Raw genomic sequence first — 15,945 nt, forward strand, 5'->3', positions numbered from 1 at the left:
ACCCAAGACATTTTTCCATCCCCACCCCTGTCTGCTTTCCGGAGAGACCACTCTCTCCGTGACTCCCTTGTTCGCTCCACACTGCCCTCCAACCCCACCACACCCGGCACTTTCCCCTGCAACCGCAGGAAATGCTACACTTGCCCCACACCTCATCCCTCACCCCTATCCCAGGCCCCAAGATGACATTCCACATTAAGCAGAGGTTCACCTGCACATCTGCCAATGTGGTATACTGCATCCACTCTACCCGGTGTGGCTTCCTCTACATTGGGGAAACCAAGCGGAGGCTTGGAGACCGCTTTGCAGAACACCTCCGCTCAGTTCGCAACAAACAACTGCACCTCCCAGTCGCAAACCATTTCCACTCCCCCTCCCATTCTCTAGATGACATGTCCATCATGGGCCTCCTGCACTGCCACAATGATGCCACCCGAAGGTTGCAGGAACAGCAACTCATATTCCGCCTGGGAACACTGCAGCCTAATGGTATCAATGTGGACTTCACCAGTTTCAAAATCTCCCCTTCCCCTACTGCATCCCTAAACCAGCCCAGTTCGTCCCCTCCCCCCACTGCACCACACAACCAGCCCAGCTCTTCCCCCTCACCCACTGCATCCCAAAACCAGTCCAACCTATCTCTGCCTCCCTAACCGGTTCTTCCTCTCATCCATCCCTTCCTCCCACCCCAAGCCGCACCCCCATCTACCTACTAACCTCATCCCACCTCCTTGCCCTGTCCGTCTTCCCTGGACTGACCTATCCCCTCCCTACCTCCCCACCTATACTCTCTCCACCTATCTTCTTTACTCTCCATCTTCGGTCCGCCTCCCCCTCTCTCCCTATTTATTCCAGTTCCCTCTCCCCATCCCCCTCTCTGATGAAGGGTCCAGGCCCGAAACGTCAGCTTTTGTGCTCCTGAGATGCTGCTTGGCCTGCTGTGTTCATCCAGCCTCACGTTTTATTATATTGAACCGAAGGATCTGATTTGATTTGTTTTGATTTGTTATTGTCACTTGTACCTGGGTACAGTGAAAAGTTTTGTTTTGCAAGCAGTATTGGCAGATCATACCATACAAAGTGCATTAGGATAATAGAACAGAAAGATTTGGGAGTCCTTGTCCATGAATCACAAAATGCTAGCATCCAAATTCAATGGGTAATAAGGAATGTTTGTGTTTAGATCATAGAATCCCCACAGTGTGTAAACAGGCCCTTCAACCCAATAAGTCCCCATTGACCTTCACAGCAACCCACACAGACCCATTCCCCTATAACCCACCTAATCTACACATCCCTGAACACTACAGGCAATTTAACATAGGCAATCCACTTAGCCTGTATATCTTTGGACTGTGGGAGGAAACTGAAGCACCCAGAGGAAACCCACACAGACATGGGGAAAACATGCAAACTCCACACAATCGCCTGAGGGTGGAATTGAACCTGGATCCCTAGTGCTGTGAGGCAGCAATGTTAACCACTGAGCCACCATTTACTTCAAAGGGAAAGGAGTATAAAAGTAGGGAGCTTTGCTACACCTAAGCAAGGCTGTAATCAGACCACCACTGGAATACTGTGAATAACTTTAGATTCCTTTTCTAAGGAATGGTATACTGGAATTGCAGGCAGTTAAGATAAGGCTCATTAGACTGATACCAGGTATACAGGGACTGTCATATGAGGAGAGTTTGAGTTGATTGGACCTGTACTTGTTGCAGTATAGAACAATGAGAGGTGATCTCTTTGAAGCATGTAAGATTTTTAGGGCAGTTGTTTCCTCTTGTGGGAGGTCCTACAACCAGAGGGCAGAATCTCAGAATGAAGGGCTGCTTACTAAAGACTGAAATGAGAAGGAGTTTATTCTCTCAGAGCACAGTTAAGCTGTGAAATTCTTTACGGAAGAGGGCTGTCAGGGCTGAGTCATTAAGTATTTTCATGGCTGAGAAAGACAGGTTATTAATTAGTAGTAGGATCAAGGGTTATTGGGAGAAGGCAGGAAAGTAGAGTCAAGGATTATCAGATCAACCATAATCTCCTTGAATAGTGGAGCACACTCAATGGCTGAATGGCCTACCTTTGCTTCACCATCTTATGGTCTTATGATGTTGCCGAATTTAGACATTATTAAAAGAAACATCGAATAAGCCTCTGGCACAGCAGCGATAAGTTGTTAAACTGAATGTGGGAAGGAAAGGGCTTACAGCTGATACACTATTGATTCTAGGGTGGCCCTCTGCATCTTTGAGCCATTAGTGCGCTAAAGCCTGTTAGTGACTCTGCCACATTCACTGTTATAAACAGCTGCTGGATCCTGCAAGTATAACACTATTTCAAGGGGCAGAGACGGGTAAGGAGGTAGGTGTCACCGCAAGGAGCAGGGAGAGGTAGAGAGATACGTACCAGCATGACCTGACCAACCTTATCCATGTGTTAATTGAGCAGTCACAAGAATATGGTATCAAAACATAATACAACTTATTATGTTATCTGCTGTTTAGAGAAACTCTGACGCAAACACCAAACTTAAGCGAAACATTTTCTTGGCAAAGTGGTTATGCATCAGTTTGGATTTAGCTGTAAAGTTTCACCGTTTTGAGTGAAATTTCCAGTCTACGTTTGTGAAACATCTATGTTTAGGATTCATGCCAATTACAGATCATTGCAGATATACACCGTAAAGATACTCTGCCACATAAATATGGGACAGGGCAATATTATGCATTTACAAAGTCATGCAGTAAGTTACAAAAGTTAAATTTCAATGAGCAAAGTACCAGGTTAATAAATGAAAACAGCACAAATCTTTATAATTTCCATTGTGATTTGCATGAAGACTATTTTCCTATCTCTAAAGAGGGAGCTAGTGCCATCTGTTTATTCATTGTGTACTTTATCCGACATGCAAGAATTAATGGAAAATATTAGAAAGTATTAGATAGTAAATTGAATCTAAAAGTTTTATTTATTTCCATTCAAACCCTCAGTTAAATAAAAAGAAGACAGTGAGTCAAAATATTGAGAAATATCTATACACGTATAAACAGAAGGGGGTCTCCAATTCATTATATGCTACAGTTGGTGTTTCAAAGACACTCTTTTTCATCTCAAAAATTCTCAGGGAAGAAAGTGCTTTGTGTATTATACCTCCTTAGTTACATATCCGTCCTTATTTATGTCGTACAAATTGAAAGCCCATTTAAGTTTGTCCTGTATTGTTCCACGAAGTAAAACAGAAAGGCCCATAACAAAATCCTGAAATGACAAAAAAATTGAAGTTTAAGAAAAATTCAGCCCTTTTTAAAACTGAGCAATTTCAATATTTTAATGATGTTACATTTGTATGTGATCTGTCAATGCACTGTACTACCTAACGTTATGTGTACAAAATCTTTTCAATTTGTATGCAGTGCTTAACCTCCACCAGTGGATGTCATTATAGCAATGTGTTTGCCTGGGAATGGTCCTTACTAGTTCAAGCTAAATAAAGGTTATGACAGCATTACATTCCCTTCAGACTCACAGAATTCCAACCTTTTGCTTTTGCCCTGCTCTGGATTGTGTTGACTATTGTGGGGTCCATTCTACTTTCCAGATCAATTGATTTAGCAGCAGTATTGGTCTCTGTTGCTGTCTCTTGTTTCCCAGCAATTATTAGAAAACCACCAGGTGCGCTGCAAGGGTCGTATTTGACCTATTGATCGCTTGGCTGCTTAGCTGTTCATTTTGTTCATTTGCCAGCTAAACTGCTGTTCAGATTATTTGCTTGTCAGCTTGCAAGGAAACCTCATCAGGGTTACTGTGGCAATGCTGATCATTACCAGGTCCTTAAGACGCTCAGTTACCCACCACCCTTCCCTCCCCTGTTGACCAGAAGAGGCAGGAGTCAGTTTTCATCCCGCACATGTCACTCTGTTTCTTAATTATTCCAATTTTTGTTTAGTAGGTCCTAAGAAAGCAGTCACCATTATTCAATTAATATTTAACTTGATTGTTTGAGGCCTAGATCTTAATAACATTGCTGATGTTTAAGACCGTTTCAATTTAGTAACACAACAACTTGAATCAGTTCCTTTTTTTTGATCTTCTCATTCTTCCATCTTATTCTGGTTCTCCATCCTAATTTCCATTACTTAACCTCTCTCTTATCTTGTTCTTCAATTCCTTCTGCCTCCAACCCAGTTCTCATCTCATCTGGTGGTGTTTGGTCTGTTTTGACATTATTATTCATCCCTCCTTGTCTGCACTTGGTCATGTCTCCTTGTGTGCAACACCATGGGAAGTTGACCAGTGGCTGTAGTGTAAACATCCTGCAGAAATTACTAGGAAAACCCAGCAGGTCTGGCAGCATCTGTGGTGAGAAATCAGAATTAAACCCATTCTGAAGAAGAGTCTCTGGACCCAAGGCCCAAAATCAGAGCTAATGCCTTGGGTCCAGCAACCCTTTTTCAGCAGGTTTAATATTGATTTCTCTCCACAGATGCTGCTAGGTCTGCTGAGTTTGTTCAACAATTATTGTTCTTGCTTTTATTTCTGATATCTAGTGTCTGCGGTTCTATTGATTTTCTTGAATAAACATCCTGATTGTTTTAAAGGAGCACAATCTCAAACTTTCTGAGGAACATCATGGGCTATCTATAGTAGAAATAGTAATTCAGTACAACAAGCAAAACAATAGATTTTTCTTCAGAAATTACTTTAAAATATGAGCCTGGGTATTCTCTTCTTATTCCAGTAATTTGAGCGGGCAGTAGATTTGGTATCATTGTGCCATCAATACCATCAAAAGCATATGATAGTTGGCTATTTATTTAATTACGGTTTGTGTATTGTTGCTGTGGGCAATTTAACTGCTGTGTTTGAAGAGCATTAACATGCTTAGCAGTCAAAGTTTTTCTGCTCATTAAGTACTCGAAGACAGTGATGTGAGAAGTTGTTCTATAATTGATAGTCTTTGTTGCGAGAAAATTAATACAAATATAAACTTGACGCTTCCACTGAATATTTATAAGCTATTTTGTTATGGAGTCAACACAAATGAGTCAATCTCCTGCGTAAATATTGTTACAGGTAGATTGGTGAAGATGAGGAAAATTACGGTTTTTCCTTCTTGATTAATTCTGATACTATCTGCAGCAGGCATCTAGCAGTTATATTCTATAGGACTAGACCATCTGCTCAGTGGTGGGGTAAAAGAGCCACTCTTGGTTATGGATATTGATGTCCCCAGCTAGAGTCCATTCTATGCCCTTGCAACCCTCACTGCATCTTCCAAGTGGTGTTAAACATTGAGGAGTATTAATTGCTCAGCAATAAGTGATAACTAACATGTGGTTTTTGTACCCACTTTGACTTGACACCATGAGAGTTAATGCTGTTTGGAGTATATGTTTATGTCTCCCAGAGCGACTCATTCATGACTATATGAAACATCTTGTGGGTCTGTCCTTTCAGTGGGACAGGATATGCCCATAGATGGTGATAGTGTTGTCCGGGACATTGTGGGTAAGGAATGATTCTGTGAGATTGACTATGTCAGGCTGTTGCTTGACTAGTCTGTGGGATTGCTCTCGCAAGTTTGGCAATGGACCCCAAATGTTAGCACAATCTTTGCACGATTAACAGGGCTATATGAGCCATTGACATTTCTGGAACTTTGGTTGATGCCAATGGTCAGTCCAGCTTTATACCTTTTGTTAGACAGGTGCTCATTCATCAACAGATTCTCTATTTTTATTATCGTGTTGTGCAGCCTCCTGGAAGGAGATCTATTACTGACTAGATCAGGTGGCTACATATTATGAGTCATTGATCTCAGTGTCATGACCCACTTCAGCTTTGGCCTCTGAATCCTGCACAGATATCTTTTCAATCTCCCAGAATTACATAAGACTGGTGGCATTTGGCTTGCTTGTCAGAATCAGAATTTATGTCAACCTTGTCAGTCAGGTTGTCAGTCAGAATGAGCAAGAAGTTGGCTTTGCAGTGTTGGCTGACTTCCTATGTGAGCAGAGTGCCAATTAATTCACACACAACACAACCAGAGGCATTCATTAATTGCAAAGGCTCGCATTCCATCAAAAACAAAAAGGGGGAAACCAAAATAAACAATGCTTCTACAGCTCTGCACAAGATTCACGGACAGCTGCTACAATGCTTTCTTCTTTGACGATCTGCTCTCCGTTATCTCTTCACATCTTTGAGCAGACTGAAATGTCAGCTGCTCAGTGACCAGGGACAGCCAATGCAAACTTAGTGCATCACACCTAATGGAAACCCTAAACTAAAGCCCTGATAGCATAAAAATTAATATTATATCATCACCAGATGTGCAAATAGACAAGCAAAATACACAGCGTTTAGGGCCTGGATAGATCTCGAGCTGCCTAAAATGCATTTGGCTTTTCCAAACTAGTGCTAGTGTGCCATTTTGTATACAGCATTCCATAATTTGTCTTGGGAATGTTTGAGGAACACAGACTCAGATCCTCTGGGCAGGAGGAGAAAATAGGGCAGAGTGGTGAGGACTACTTCTCACCAGCTGCTCATACTGTAAGATTCACTTACATTGCTCCACTGAGCCCACGTCACCAGAAAATCCAACTCTTCCATCTTCTTCCCAGGCTCCCCACCATGCCACTGACACAAATGACAGTTTTTCAACCAGCCAATCCCTCCTGCAATGGTCCCCATCAATGCATGCCCTGACATTAATGATCAAACAATTCTGAAAGTGACTTACAGACAACACTCAAGAATGGATAAAATAGGAAAGCTGTGAAAAGGCATAACACTTACAATAGCTGACAAAAGGTCAAAAAGAAACTGACACAAAACTCTCTTTCATGTAACAAAGATTGGAGAAATTGGGCCTACTCTCCCTGCAGGAGAGAAGATTAAGAGGCGACCTTATCGAGGTGTTCAAAATTATAAACAATCTTGACAGGGTAAAGAAGGATAATCTGTTTCCTTGAGTTGGTATGCTGGGGTCACAATTTCAAAACTATCAGCAGGTCAGTGAGGAGTGAGATGAGGAGAAACTTCTTTATTCATAGAGTTAGAGATAATGGGAACTGCAGATGCTGGAGAATTCCAAGATAACAAAATGTGAGGCTGGATGAACACAGCAGGCCAAGCAGCATCTCAGGAGCACAAAAGCTGACGTTTCGGGCCTAGAAGGGTCTAGGCCCGAAACGTCAGCTTTTGTGCTCCTGAGATGCTGCTTGGCCTGCTGTGTTCATCCAGCCTCACATTTTGTTATCTTATTCATAGAGTTGTTAGGATTTGGAATGTACTGCGCAAGAGAATGGTGGAGGCAGATTCCATGGGAGGTTCAGAAGACAGCTAGATATATATTTGAAAGGGATGAATTTAGAGGGCTCTAGGAATAAGGCTGGAGAATGGGACTGGCTTTTTGGGGAACTGGTACGGACACAATGGGCCAAATAGGCTTCTTCTATAACTATAAAATCCTATGATTCTAATTTGTCCACATTAATACTTCATGGATTCAGATTTAGCACCTTTAATTTTAACTTCTTTTTGATATTTCAGTCACTAATGCCCTGTTATATTTGTTATACGTTCTGTCCTTTGCTGACAGCCTTACAATTATATCACACCTTTCATAATCCCAGGACATCCTAAACTGCTTTACAGTTATCGGAATAGTCACAGTTGTAATGTAGGAAACACAGGTGCAAATTTATGCACAAAACAATATGATAATGAACTGATAATCTCTTTATTTATCAAAGAAGTGATGTTGATTGGTGGATAATTACTGGCCAGGACAACACTATTACTTTTTTTTCCAAATAATCTTTATAAAAACCGAAAGCTCTGCAAATGCTGTAAATCAGAAACAAAAACAGAAGTTGCTGGGAAAGCTCAGCAGGTCTGGCAGCATCTGTGGAGAGAAATCAGAATTCTGAGTAAGAGTCACTGGACCTGAAACATTAACTTTGACTTTGCTCCACAGATGCTGCCTGGCCTGCTGAGCTTTTCCAGTAATTTCTGTTTTTTGTGCCAAAGGATCTTCCTTGGCTACCTGGGGGAGCAGATGGGTAATTGGTTATTCAAATGCTGGCAACTCCAATGAAAGTGCTAGATTAGACTTCTGTTTTGAAGTTATGGAGTAGGACTTGAGTTATTTTTATTTCAAAAGTATATTTTAATTTAAAAAAGAAGGTATTTACATACACAGTCACTAAGGCAGTTTGGTTCTGTACAGTCCTTGCATATTGTACTCAAACAAACCCAAGGCATTTTTTACTTATGCAAGACTGTATTTACATATATTTGAGGCAACAGGAGGGTTTGATAACTGAATGGGCCCCCATTGTACTTTAGTGGAAAGACCTTAGATGGTGGTCTTTTCCCAACGTGCCTTGGTGGCAGCTACCCCAAGCTTTAGGGCATCCCTCAGCCCGTAGTCCTGGAGGTTGGAATGTGCCAGTCTGCAACACTAAATCAAGGTCAACTCCTTGCTCTGGAAGACCATCAGGTTTGAGCAGACCAAAGACTCTTTCATTGAGTTGATGGTCCTCCAGGCACAGTCAGTGTTTGTCTCAGCGTGTGTCCAGGGAACAGCCCATTGCGTATCGAGAACGCTTTTTCACATATTTCAAAATTGAACATTAATCATAAAAATGCCTTTATATTCATATATAGTCACTAGAGCAGTTTAGCTCTGTGCGGTTTTTGCATACTGAGAACTAACAAACATTGGAGTTTGATTCTTCCAACACTCGCTGACAACGTTCTGCTGTGTAGGGAACAGTGCTACTAACTGAGCCGCTGCTAACACGCCCTGCTTGGGTTTACCTAAATGCTACTCTGTTGTACAGGATTAACTTTCTCTCTAGATCTTTAAACTTCCCCTTATTTGAGCCCTCTCATCACCAAAATAACCCCAGGCAACTTATTAGCTCTGAGCACAATTCACTGCCCTATTTAGAAGGCACTACATTAAAAAGCCTGATGCCTGGTTGCAGTTATATTCACACCAATGGAATGGTTTCCTCTTGTCCCAGACCTGGTGTCAGTTCCACATGAATAGAAACACCTGCTTCCCAAAAAAAAACCTTTTCAGTCATGCATTAAATGTTTTAATCTATTTGACTCTGTCAATTTTCATCTGGATTAAGTAATGGTCTGGATATTAAAGTCTTTGAGGTTTTGTTTTTATCTAATTTTGGGTTCTAGCTCATCTAATCAGAAGAATAAAACAAAGAACTGCAGATGCCAGTGATCTGAAACCAAAGCAGAAAGTGCCTGATCCTCAGCTCCCCCACTATCGACCTGAATTTCTACCTTCATGTTTCAGAAACCTGCACACCCACACCCCCACCCATCCCTCATATTCCTCCACTTCAATTTTGGAATTCAGTCATACCAAATCATTTGAATGTTCTCCAACTGTCCCCCAGCACCCACACTCTGGGATCGATTCCGCTTGGAGTGGATCACAAATGAAAGTACATTCCCTTAGTTGTTGGTGCTAACTAAAATATGCTTAATACTCAGATTAATTAAATTGCATTAGAAAATGACACTCACCTCAAAACTCACTGATCCATTGTGGTCTGTGTCAAAGGCATTAAACAGAAAGTGTGCATATGTGGTTGCGTCTGGAATGGGAAAAAAAACGTTTTCAATAATTCTGTTCAAAATATTATATGCTATAAAACCTCCAAATGTGATAGTGTTTTTCATCAAATTTGTTGTCGAAATGAATTGACACAATATTGGATCTGTACAACTAATGTGAAATTAAAACAATGAGAATCTTAACTGTCTGGTGTTCTGCATATTTTCAATTTCATGTTGGAAAATTAATCAACCCTGTAGCTCATCACATTTATGGTCACTGACATTTTCATTATCACTCTATTAAATGTTATCAAGAGCTATTAGCCAGAGTTGGAATGTTTCCCTGCATTAATAGATATTATGTCTATTGCACCAACAATCTAATTTGTGTTAGTTATGTGCATTGCATATACAAAGCTGGTTTGATTTTTGGAGAAATCTAGAAAATCAGAAGTAGTCTGTGGCTAATCGAGCTGTTAATTATAAAGAAAATGAAATTCCTTCAGAGTTTCACTCCTCTGGAAATTCCTGTCAGTTTAAATATTATTTAGAAACTCTGTCTGGCTCTTTTTTCAGAACCTGTATCACAGGAAGTGGATTTGGCAATAGGACTTCCGATTGGATGTTCTTTACTTTGTCTAGGGTGACCAATCAGGTTGAAAGTATCTCATGTCATGTGAGAAAAGATCATATGATATCAGATCAGCTGACATGTGATCACATAGCAACTTGCCTGTCATTTGCAACTTAACCTCATAAAGTCAAAACAGATATACTCTGAACACTTCCTTCTGTCTTTTAACTGTGAAGTAGGTCTTGCATTTTTTTTTACAAGCTGGTGTTTCACTGGACCAGAGCAACAGGAAAGCAGTTTGCTATTCCAGTAGGACATGCGGTGTGTTTGGCTGTTCCCAGTGCAGGAAGGGCATTGTGTGGGTATGCTGTATGTCTGCTGGAAGCACCCCAATTGGCCAGAATGTGATTATTTTAACACCAGCTGGAATTTGTAGGTCCACTGAATACATTTATTCAATGTGGAGTCAGCTTTGAGTGATCCTTATTATCAAATTCCAACAAACACCCCTCCCACCAACTAATACCCACTTACTGCTCCCCACCCCACGCATATACCATGGCCCCACTGAAAATGTCAATCCATTGAAGTGGCCAACCACGAACTTTCAGATGTGGTAATCTTCAGTCCCTTCCATTTTTGGAAAATCTATGGATGCGCCATGTTGTCTTTTTGGAAGTGTTGTGATGAGCTGCTGCGACCTCCCAGAGAGTCCTCGAGTACCTTGCTTCAGCAGGAAGAGCAGTAGTCTGAACTGGCAAGCTGAGAGGCTTCACAGCAAGGGTACCAGCACTGAAACTGGTCAGCAGGTTTCCATTGCCGAGGCATCAATAGCACATCTAACACCGCTAATGGTCAGGCCCCAGGAGGTGCTGTTGAACAGAGTGATCTAGGGGTACAGGTACATAGTTCCTTGAAAGTGGCATCACAGGTAGGCAGGGTGGTGAAGAAAATATTTCATGCTTGCCTTCATTGGTCAAAGCATTGAGTACAGGAGTTGGGATGTCATGTTATGGCTGTACAAAACACTGGTAAGGCCACATTTGAAGTACTGTGCACAATTCCAATCACCCTGCGATAGGAAGGATATTATTAGACTTGTAAGGGTGCAAAAAGATTTACAAGGATGTTAGCGACCTGATGGGTTGAGCTATAAAGCAAGGCTTTGACCTTTTTTCCCCGGAACATAGGAAGCTGAGGAGTCACTTTATAGAGGTTTCTAAAATCATGAGGGACGTAGATAAGGAGAATTGCCAAGGTCTTTTCCCCAGGGTAAGGGAGTATTAGAGGGCATAGGCTTAAGGTGAGAGGGGAAAGATTTAAAAGAAACTGAGGGGCAACTTTTTCATACAGAGGGTGGTGCGTATATGAAATGGGCTGCTAGAGGAAGTGTTGAAAGTGAGTACAATTATAACATTTGAAAGGCTTTTGGACAGGTACATGGAGGAATATGGGCCAAACACAGGCAAATGGGACTAGTTCTGAAATCTGGTTGGCATGGACGAGTTTGGCCAAAGTCTGTTTCTGGGATGTATGACTCTATGTTATGATGGAATTTGTAAGCAAACTTTGCATTTATTTTCAGACAATTCCCAATTGATTAGGAAAACAGAAAAGGGAAACTGAAAATGGAAACTGACCTTCTTAGTTGTAAGAAAACTGTGATTGGAAACCAGAGCTTCTGGATGTGACTATAAAGTATGTGACCGAGTCATCAGAGTTCAGAAGTATAAGTTGATAAGTTAAATACTTCAGTACAAAATTGGCAAAGGAGACTGTGGCTAGGCTCAGAATCATAGAATCCCGACCTTGTGGAAGCAGGCCATCCGGCCCATCGAGTACACCCAGACCCACCCCCTATTCTGTCCCTGCATTTCCCACCTTAGACACTATGGGCAATTTAGCATGGCCAATCCACCTAACTTGTACATGTTTGGAGTGTGGGAGGAAACTGGAGCACCCGGAGTAAACCCACGCAGACATGGGGAGAATGAGTAAATTCCACGCGGTCGCCTGAGGCTGGAGTCAAACCCAGGTCCCTGGTGCTGTGAGGCAGCAGTGCTACCCACTGACCCACCATGCTGCCTTAGAAGCCAAAAGTAGTCAAATACACAGTCATTGCTGCTATTTCTGTTACTTGATGATGCTACTGATAGAGCCACACCATCCTGCCATAACAAGCATAGCTGAGGAGATCTTGCAGATATGTGCCATCTCTGGTGAAGGCCGTATCCATGGAACAATGGGTGGTTCTGTCATGCTGTTCGCTAGAGAAGAAGCTAAACCTTTGAAGAGGAGCTAAAGTTCTTTGTGAGGACAATACAATGTTGAAAGCATTTGTGACTGAAATTGACACCTTACAGCCTGAATGGACTACTGAGCCAAATCATAAGATACTTTTTTTTTGTATTTGATGTTTAATATGTGATTTATATAAAAAAACCAAAATGTGCCTGTCACTTCTGTTTAAGTGTAATTAATTCTGGACTTAGGGTATTGGAGAATGTATGAGATAACACTTGGTGTTTTCAATGTTTGACACTTGTATGGTAAAAACTTATTTTGTTTAAAACAATGCAACATTGGGCCTTCATTTTTTTTCCGTCAATAAGTAGGACTTTTAATTTTTTTTAAAGTTAGTGATTTCAATTGAAATTGTAACATTGTTGATTTCCCTAAGGTGGTGCTCCAATAATCTATTGGAAGGCAGATTGCTGGCCTTTCCTAAGAACTGCCAAGCCCCTTTGCAAACTGGGGTTTGCAACCACAATGGCAGCCTTGGGTTAGCCAGGAAACAAGCATGGATCTTATGACCACCATTTGAGACTTACTTGTAACACCAAGATATCAGGTGTCAGTTCTGAGGAAGGGTCACCAGACCCGAAAGGGTAATTATATCTTTTTCTTCTCAGATGCTGCCAGGTCTGTTAAGCTTTTCCAGCAACTTTGTGTTTGCGTTGGGTAGTTCCACTGGTTACGCACCAAAGGCTAAAGATTGGCCACTTGATGCCATTATACTTTGGTTACCACTGCTGTAATTGGTCAGCACTTCCATGTTGGAAAGGCTGCCCCCTGGCATGTTGGAGCTGGCTTACTTTATGCTCCTTAGCAGTGACAACACAATTTTTTGGCGGGCTCATCCTCACCTCACCCCTGCTAGTCCAGATGCACCCTATCATAGCCAGTGCAGTGGGAAATAGATGTTATGCAAAGATGCATTCACTGACCTTGCCTTTCCATGTGAAGTAATTAAACTTCATGTGACACCGTTACAGAATTCTCAGGGTGAAACTCTGGGTATTGACCTTTATTGCCACTTTCTCCCACTCCTTTTGGAGGTTGCTTGTTCTTTGAAGACTGCCTGACTTCATGCCGAGACCTGAAATCTATCCTCCCTGGATCTCCACCATTTAAGACCTCCACTGCTCCATCTACCAATGAGAGTAGGGGTGGAGGGAAAGTAAATTAATTGTGTGTGATGGTAGCCCTGATACCTACCCTCCTCTACACTGAGAGGTCCGGGTTGGCCATTTCATAAGAATGTAACAAATAGGAGCAGGAGTAGGCCATCTAGCCTATCGAGCCTGCTTTAGCATTCAATAAGATCATGGATGATCTTTTTGCGGAATCAACTCCACTTACCCACTCACTCACTATAATCTTTAATTCTTTTACTGTTCAAAAATCTACTTACCTTAGCCTTAAACACATTTAACAAGCACGCCTCAACTGCTTCACTGGGCAGGGAAATCCACAGATTCACAACCTTTTGGATGAAGAAGTTCCTCCTCAACTCAGTCCTAAATCTGCTCCCCTTAATTTTGAGGCTATGACCCCTAGTTCTAGTTTCACCGACCGGTAGAAACAACCTCCCTCCTTCTATCTTATCTATTCCCTTAATAATTTTATGTGTTTCTATTAGATTTCCCCTCCACCTCTTCTAACTTCCACTGAGTATAGACCCAGTCTACTCAATCTCTCCTCAAAGCCAACTTCCTCAATTCGAAAATTGATCTCATGAGCCTCCTCTGCACCTCATCCAGTACATCCTTTCTCAAGTAAGGAGACCAAAATTGCACACAGTACTCCACGTACAGCCTCGCTAGCATCCTATACTGCTGTAGCATAACCTCCCTGTTTTTTTAAACTGCATCCCTTTAGCAATGGAGGGAAATATCCATTTGCCTTCTGAATTACTGATGCACCTGCAAACCAATGTTTTGTGATTCATGCACATGGACTCCCACGTCCCTCTTCCTAATAGTGTGCTGCAATTTTTCACCATTTAAGTAATAGTTCATTTTGCTGTTATTTCTACCAAAATGGATGACCTCATACTTACCAAAATGTACTCCATGTATTTCATGGATGGCCTTCCTGCTCAGACTCTAATGAGGCCTTTAAGTGAGCAATTAATGCACCCAAAGTCCTTATTGTGTCCCCACTAGCATTTATCCAGCAGCAAGCTTTGAAGGGGGATTTCTGTCATTCAAAAGCACGTAATGCTGGATCGAGGGATCTACCATTAGGAATGGAACCCTCCTGAGCATTATTCTGGCACCCTTTCATCTGACACCTCTTCCACTGCAACCAGTGATTGCAACCACCTTCCTACCCAACGGCTCAATCCTGTCCTCACTCACATGAGGCCTACTCAATGAGTGGCTACACCACTGACAGCAGTCAATTCTCTCAATGGCACTGACAGACAGTAGAGAACTGCTAACCTCCGATAGAGCAGTTCTGTAGGCATTGGACCTTTGTCTGAGAGTCCTAAATTCCAGTGTGGCCAAAGGTGGCCTTCCTGATACTTAATTGCAGTGGCCCTGACCTAGTTAAGGGCACATGAGGTTTCTGCCTGTTCTTCAACTAGGGAATCACAACTGTTGTGATGTGGAAAACAAAGCAATCAAAAATAATATCTTTTAAAAATATGACCAGTTTTCGAGATTTCAGGATATAGTTAAAAGAAAGTCTTGCACTTATGTCGCACTCTCCTGGATCTCCTCAATAATAACATGATAGTCAATTAATCTGTTGCCTCATTGTTCACATTCACATTATGAAAGCTCAATGTTAGACAATTCTGTTAGCTTTTGAGGGTGTGGATAAGGGGTATGTTTTCTATTTGAATTTTTTAGAACTCACTTGACAAGGTCTCAGACAAGGCACAGTTATTCAAAATGGGAGGAAAAGGTAAAGTGAGTAATTACAGGCTAACTCTTCTAAATTATTGGTAACTATTCAGAAAGTTTAAACCATCACTTGAAAACATATAGATTAACCAAAGGCAATTAGTGTGATTGCTTAAGGCAAGATCATATCTGGCCAGCTTGATTAATTTTACTTGAAGACGTATAAAGAAGGGTAATGAAAATAGAATGATGATATTTTTGTGGATTCCCTTTCTTTGATTATTTCTGGTGGGATTATTTACAGATAAACAATAAATACAGAGGAGTCATTTACAGATATAGCCTCTAGTCATGGGTCAATATCAAGGCATTTTGCTAATTTGCATGTTGAACCTTTTAAATGCACATCACTTCAAATGTGATAATACCATGTCTACTTTTTCCCCAAGGATTGTTCTTATTTGCCATAAGTGAAAATACATAAGCATTGAGCAATATCAAAATTAATTGTAAATTTTACATTACCTATCTCTGTATAAGTATAGAAGTCTAACAGTCCACATGTTATGTCAGTATTTGACAACTCTTTCTATTCTTGTTGTGGTGTAAATTTGTAGAAGTGTGGATATTGTCCCAGGCTGT

The 15,945-nt window shown here is 41.4% G+C and overlaps 1 protein-coding gene across 9 annotated transcripts in view; it reads right to left on the reverse strand.

Annotated features, from left to right (window-relative positions):
• The window catches only part of kcnip4a (potassium voltage-gated channel interacting protein 4a), a 1,101,054-nt gene that overhangs the window by 13,019 nt on the left and 1,072,090 nt on the right, over positions 1-15,945 (reverse strand). For all 9 annotated transcript variants that reach the window (XM_048537257.2, XM_048537222.2, XM_048537250.2 and 6 more), the window contains 2 exons: positions 9,562-9,632; positions 3,148-3,255 (listed from right to left, as the gene is read on the reverse strand). In XM_048537257.2, coding sequence (XP_048393214.1) covers positions 3,148-3,255; positions 9,562-9,632 — 179 coding nt within the window. The remainder of the gene's footprint in view (positions 1-3,147; positions 3,256-9,561; positions 9,633-15,945) is intronic.

The sequence above is a fragment of the Stegostoma tigrinum genome, chromosome 1, assembly GCF_030684315.1.
Source record: "Stegostoma tigrinum isolate sSteTig4 chromosome 1, sSteTig4.hap1, whole genome shotgun sequence".
NCBI lineage: Eukaryota > Metazoa > Chordata > Chondrichthyes > Orectolobiformes > Stegostomatidae > Stegostoma > Stegostoma tigrinum.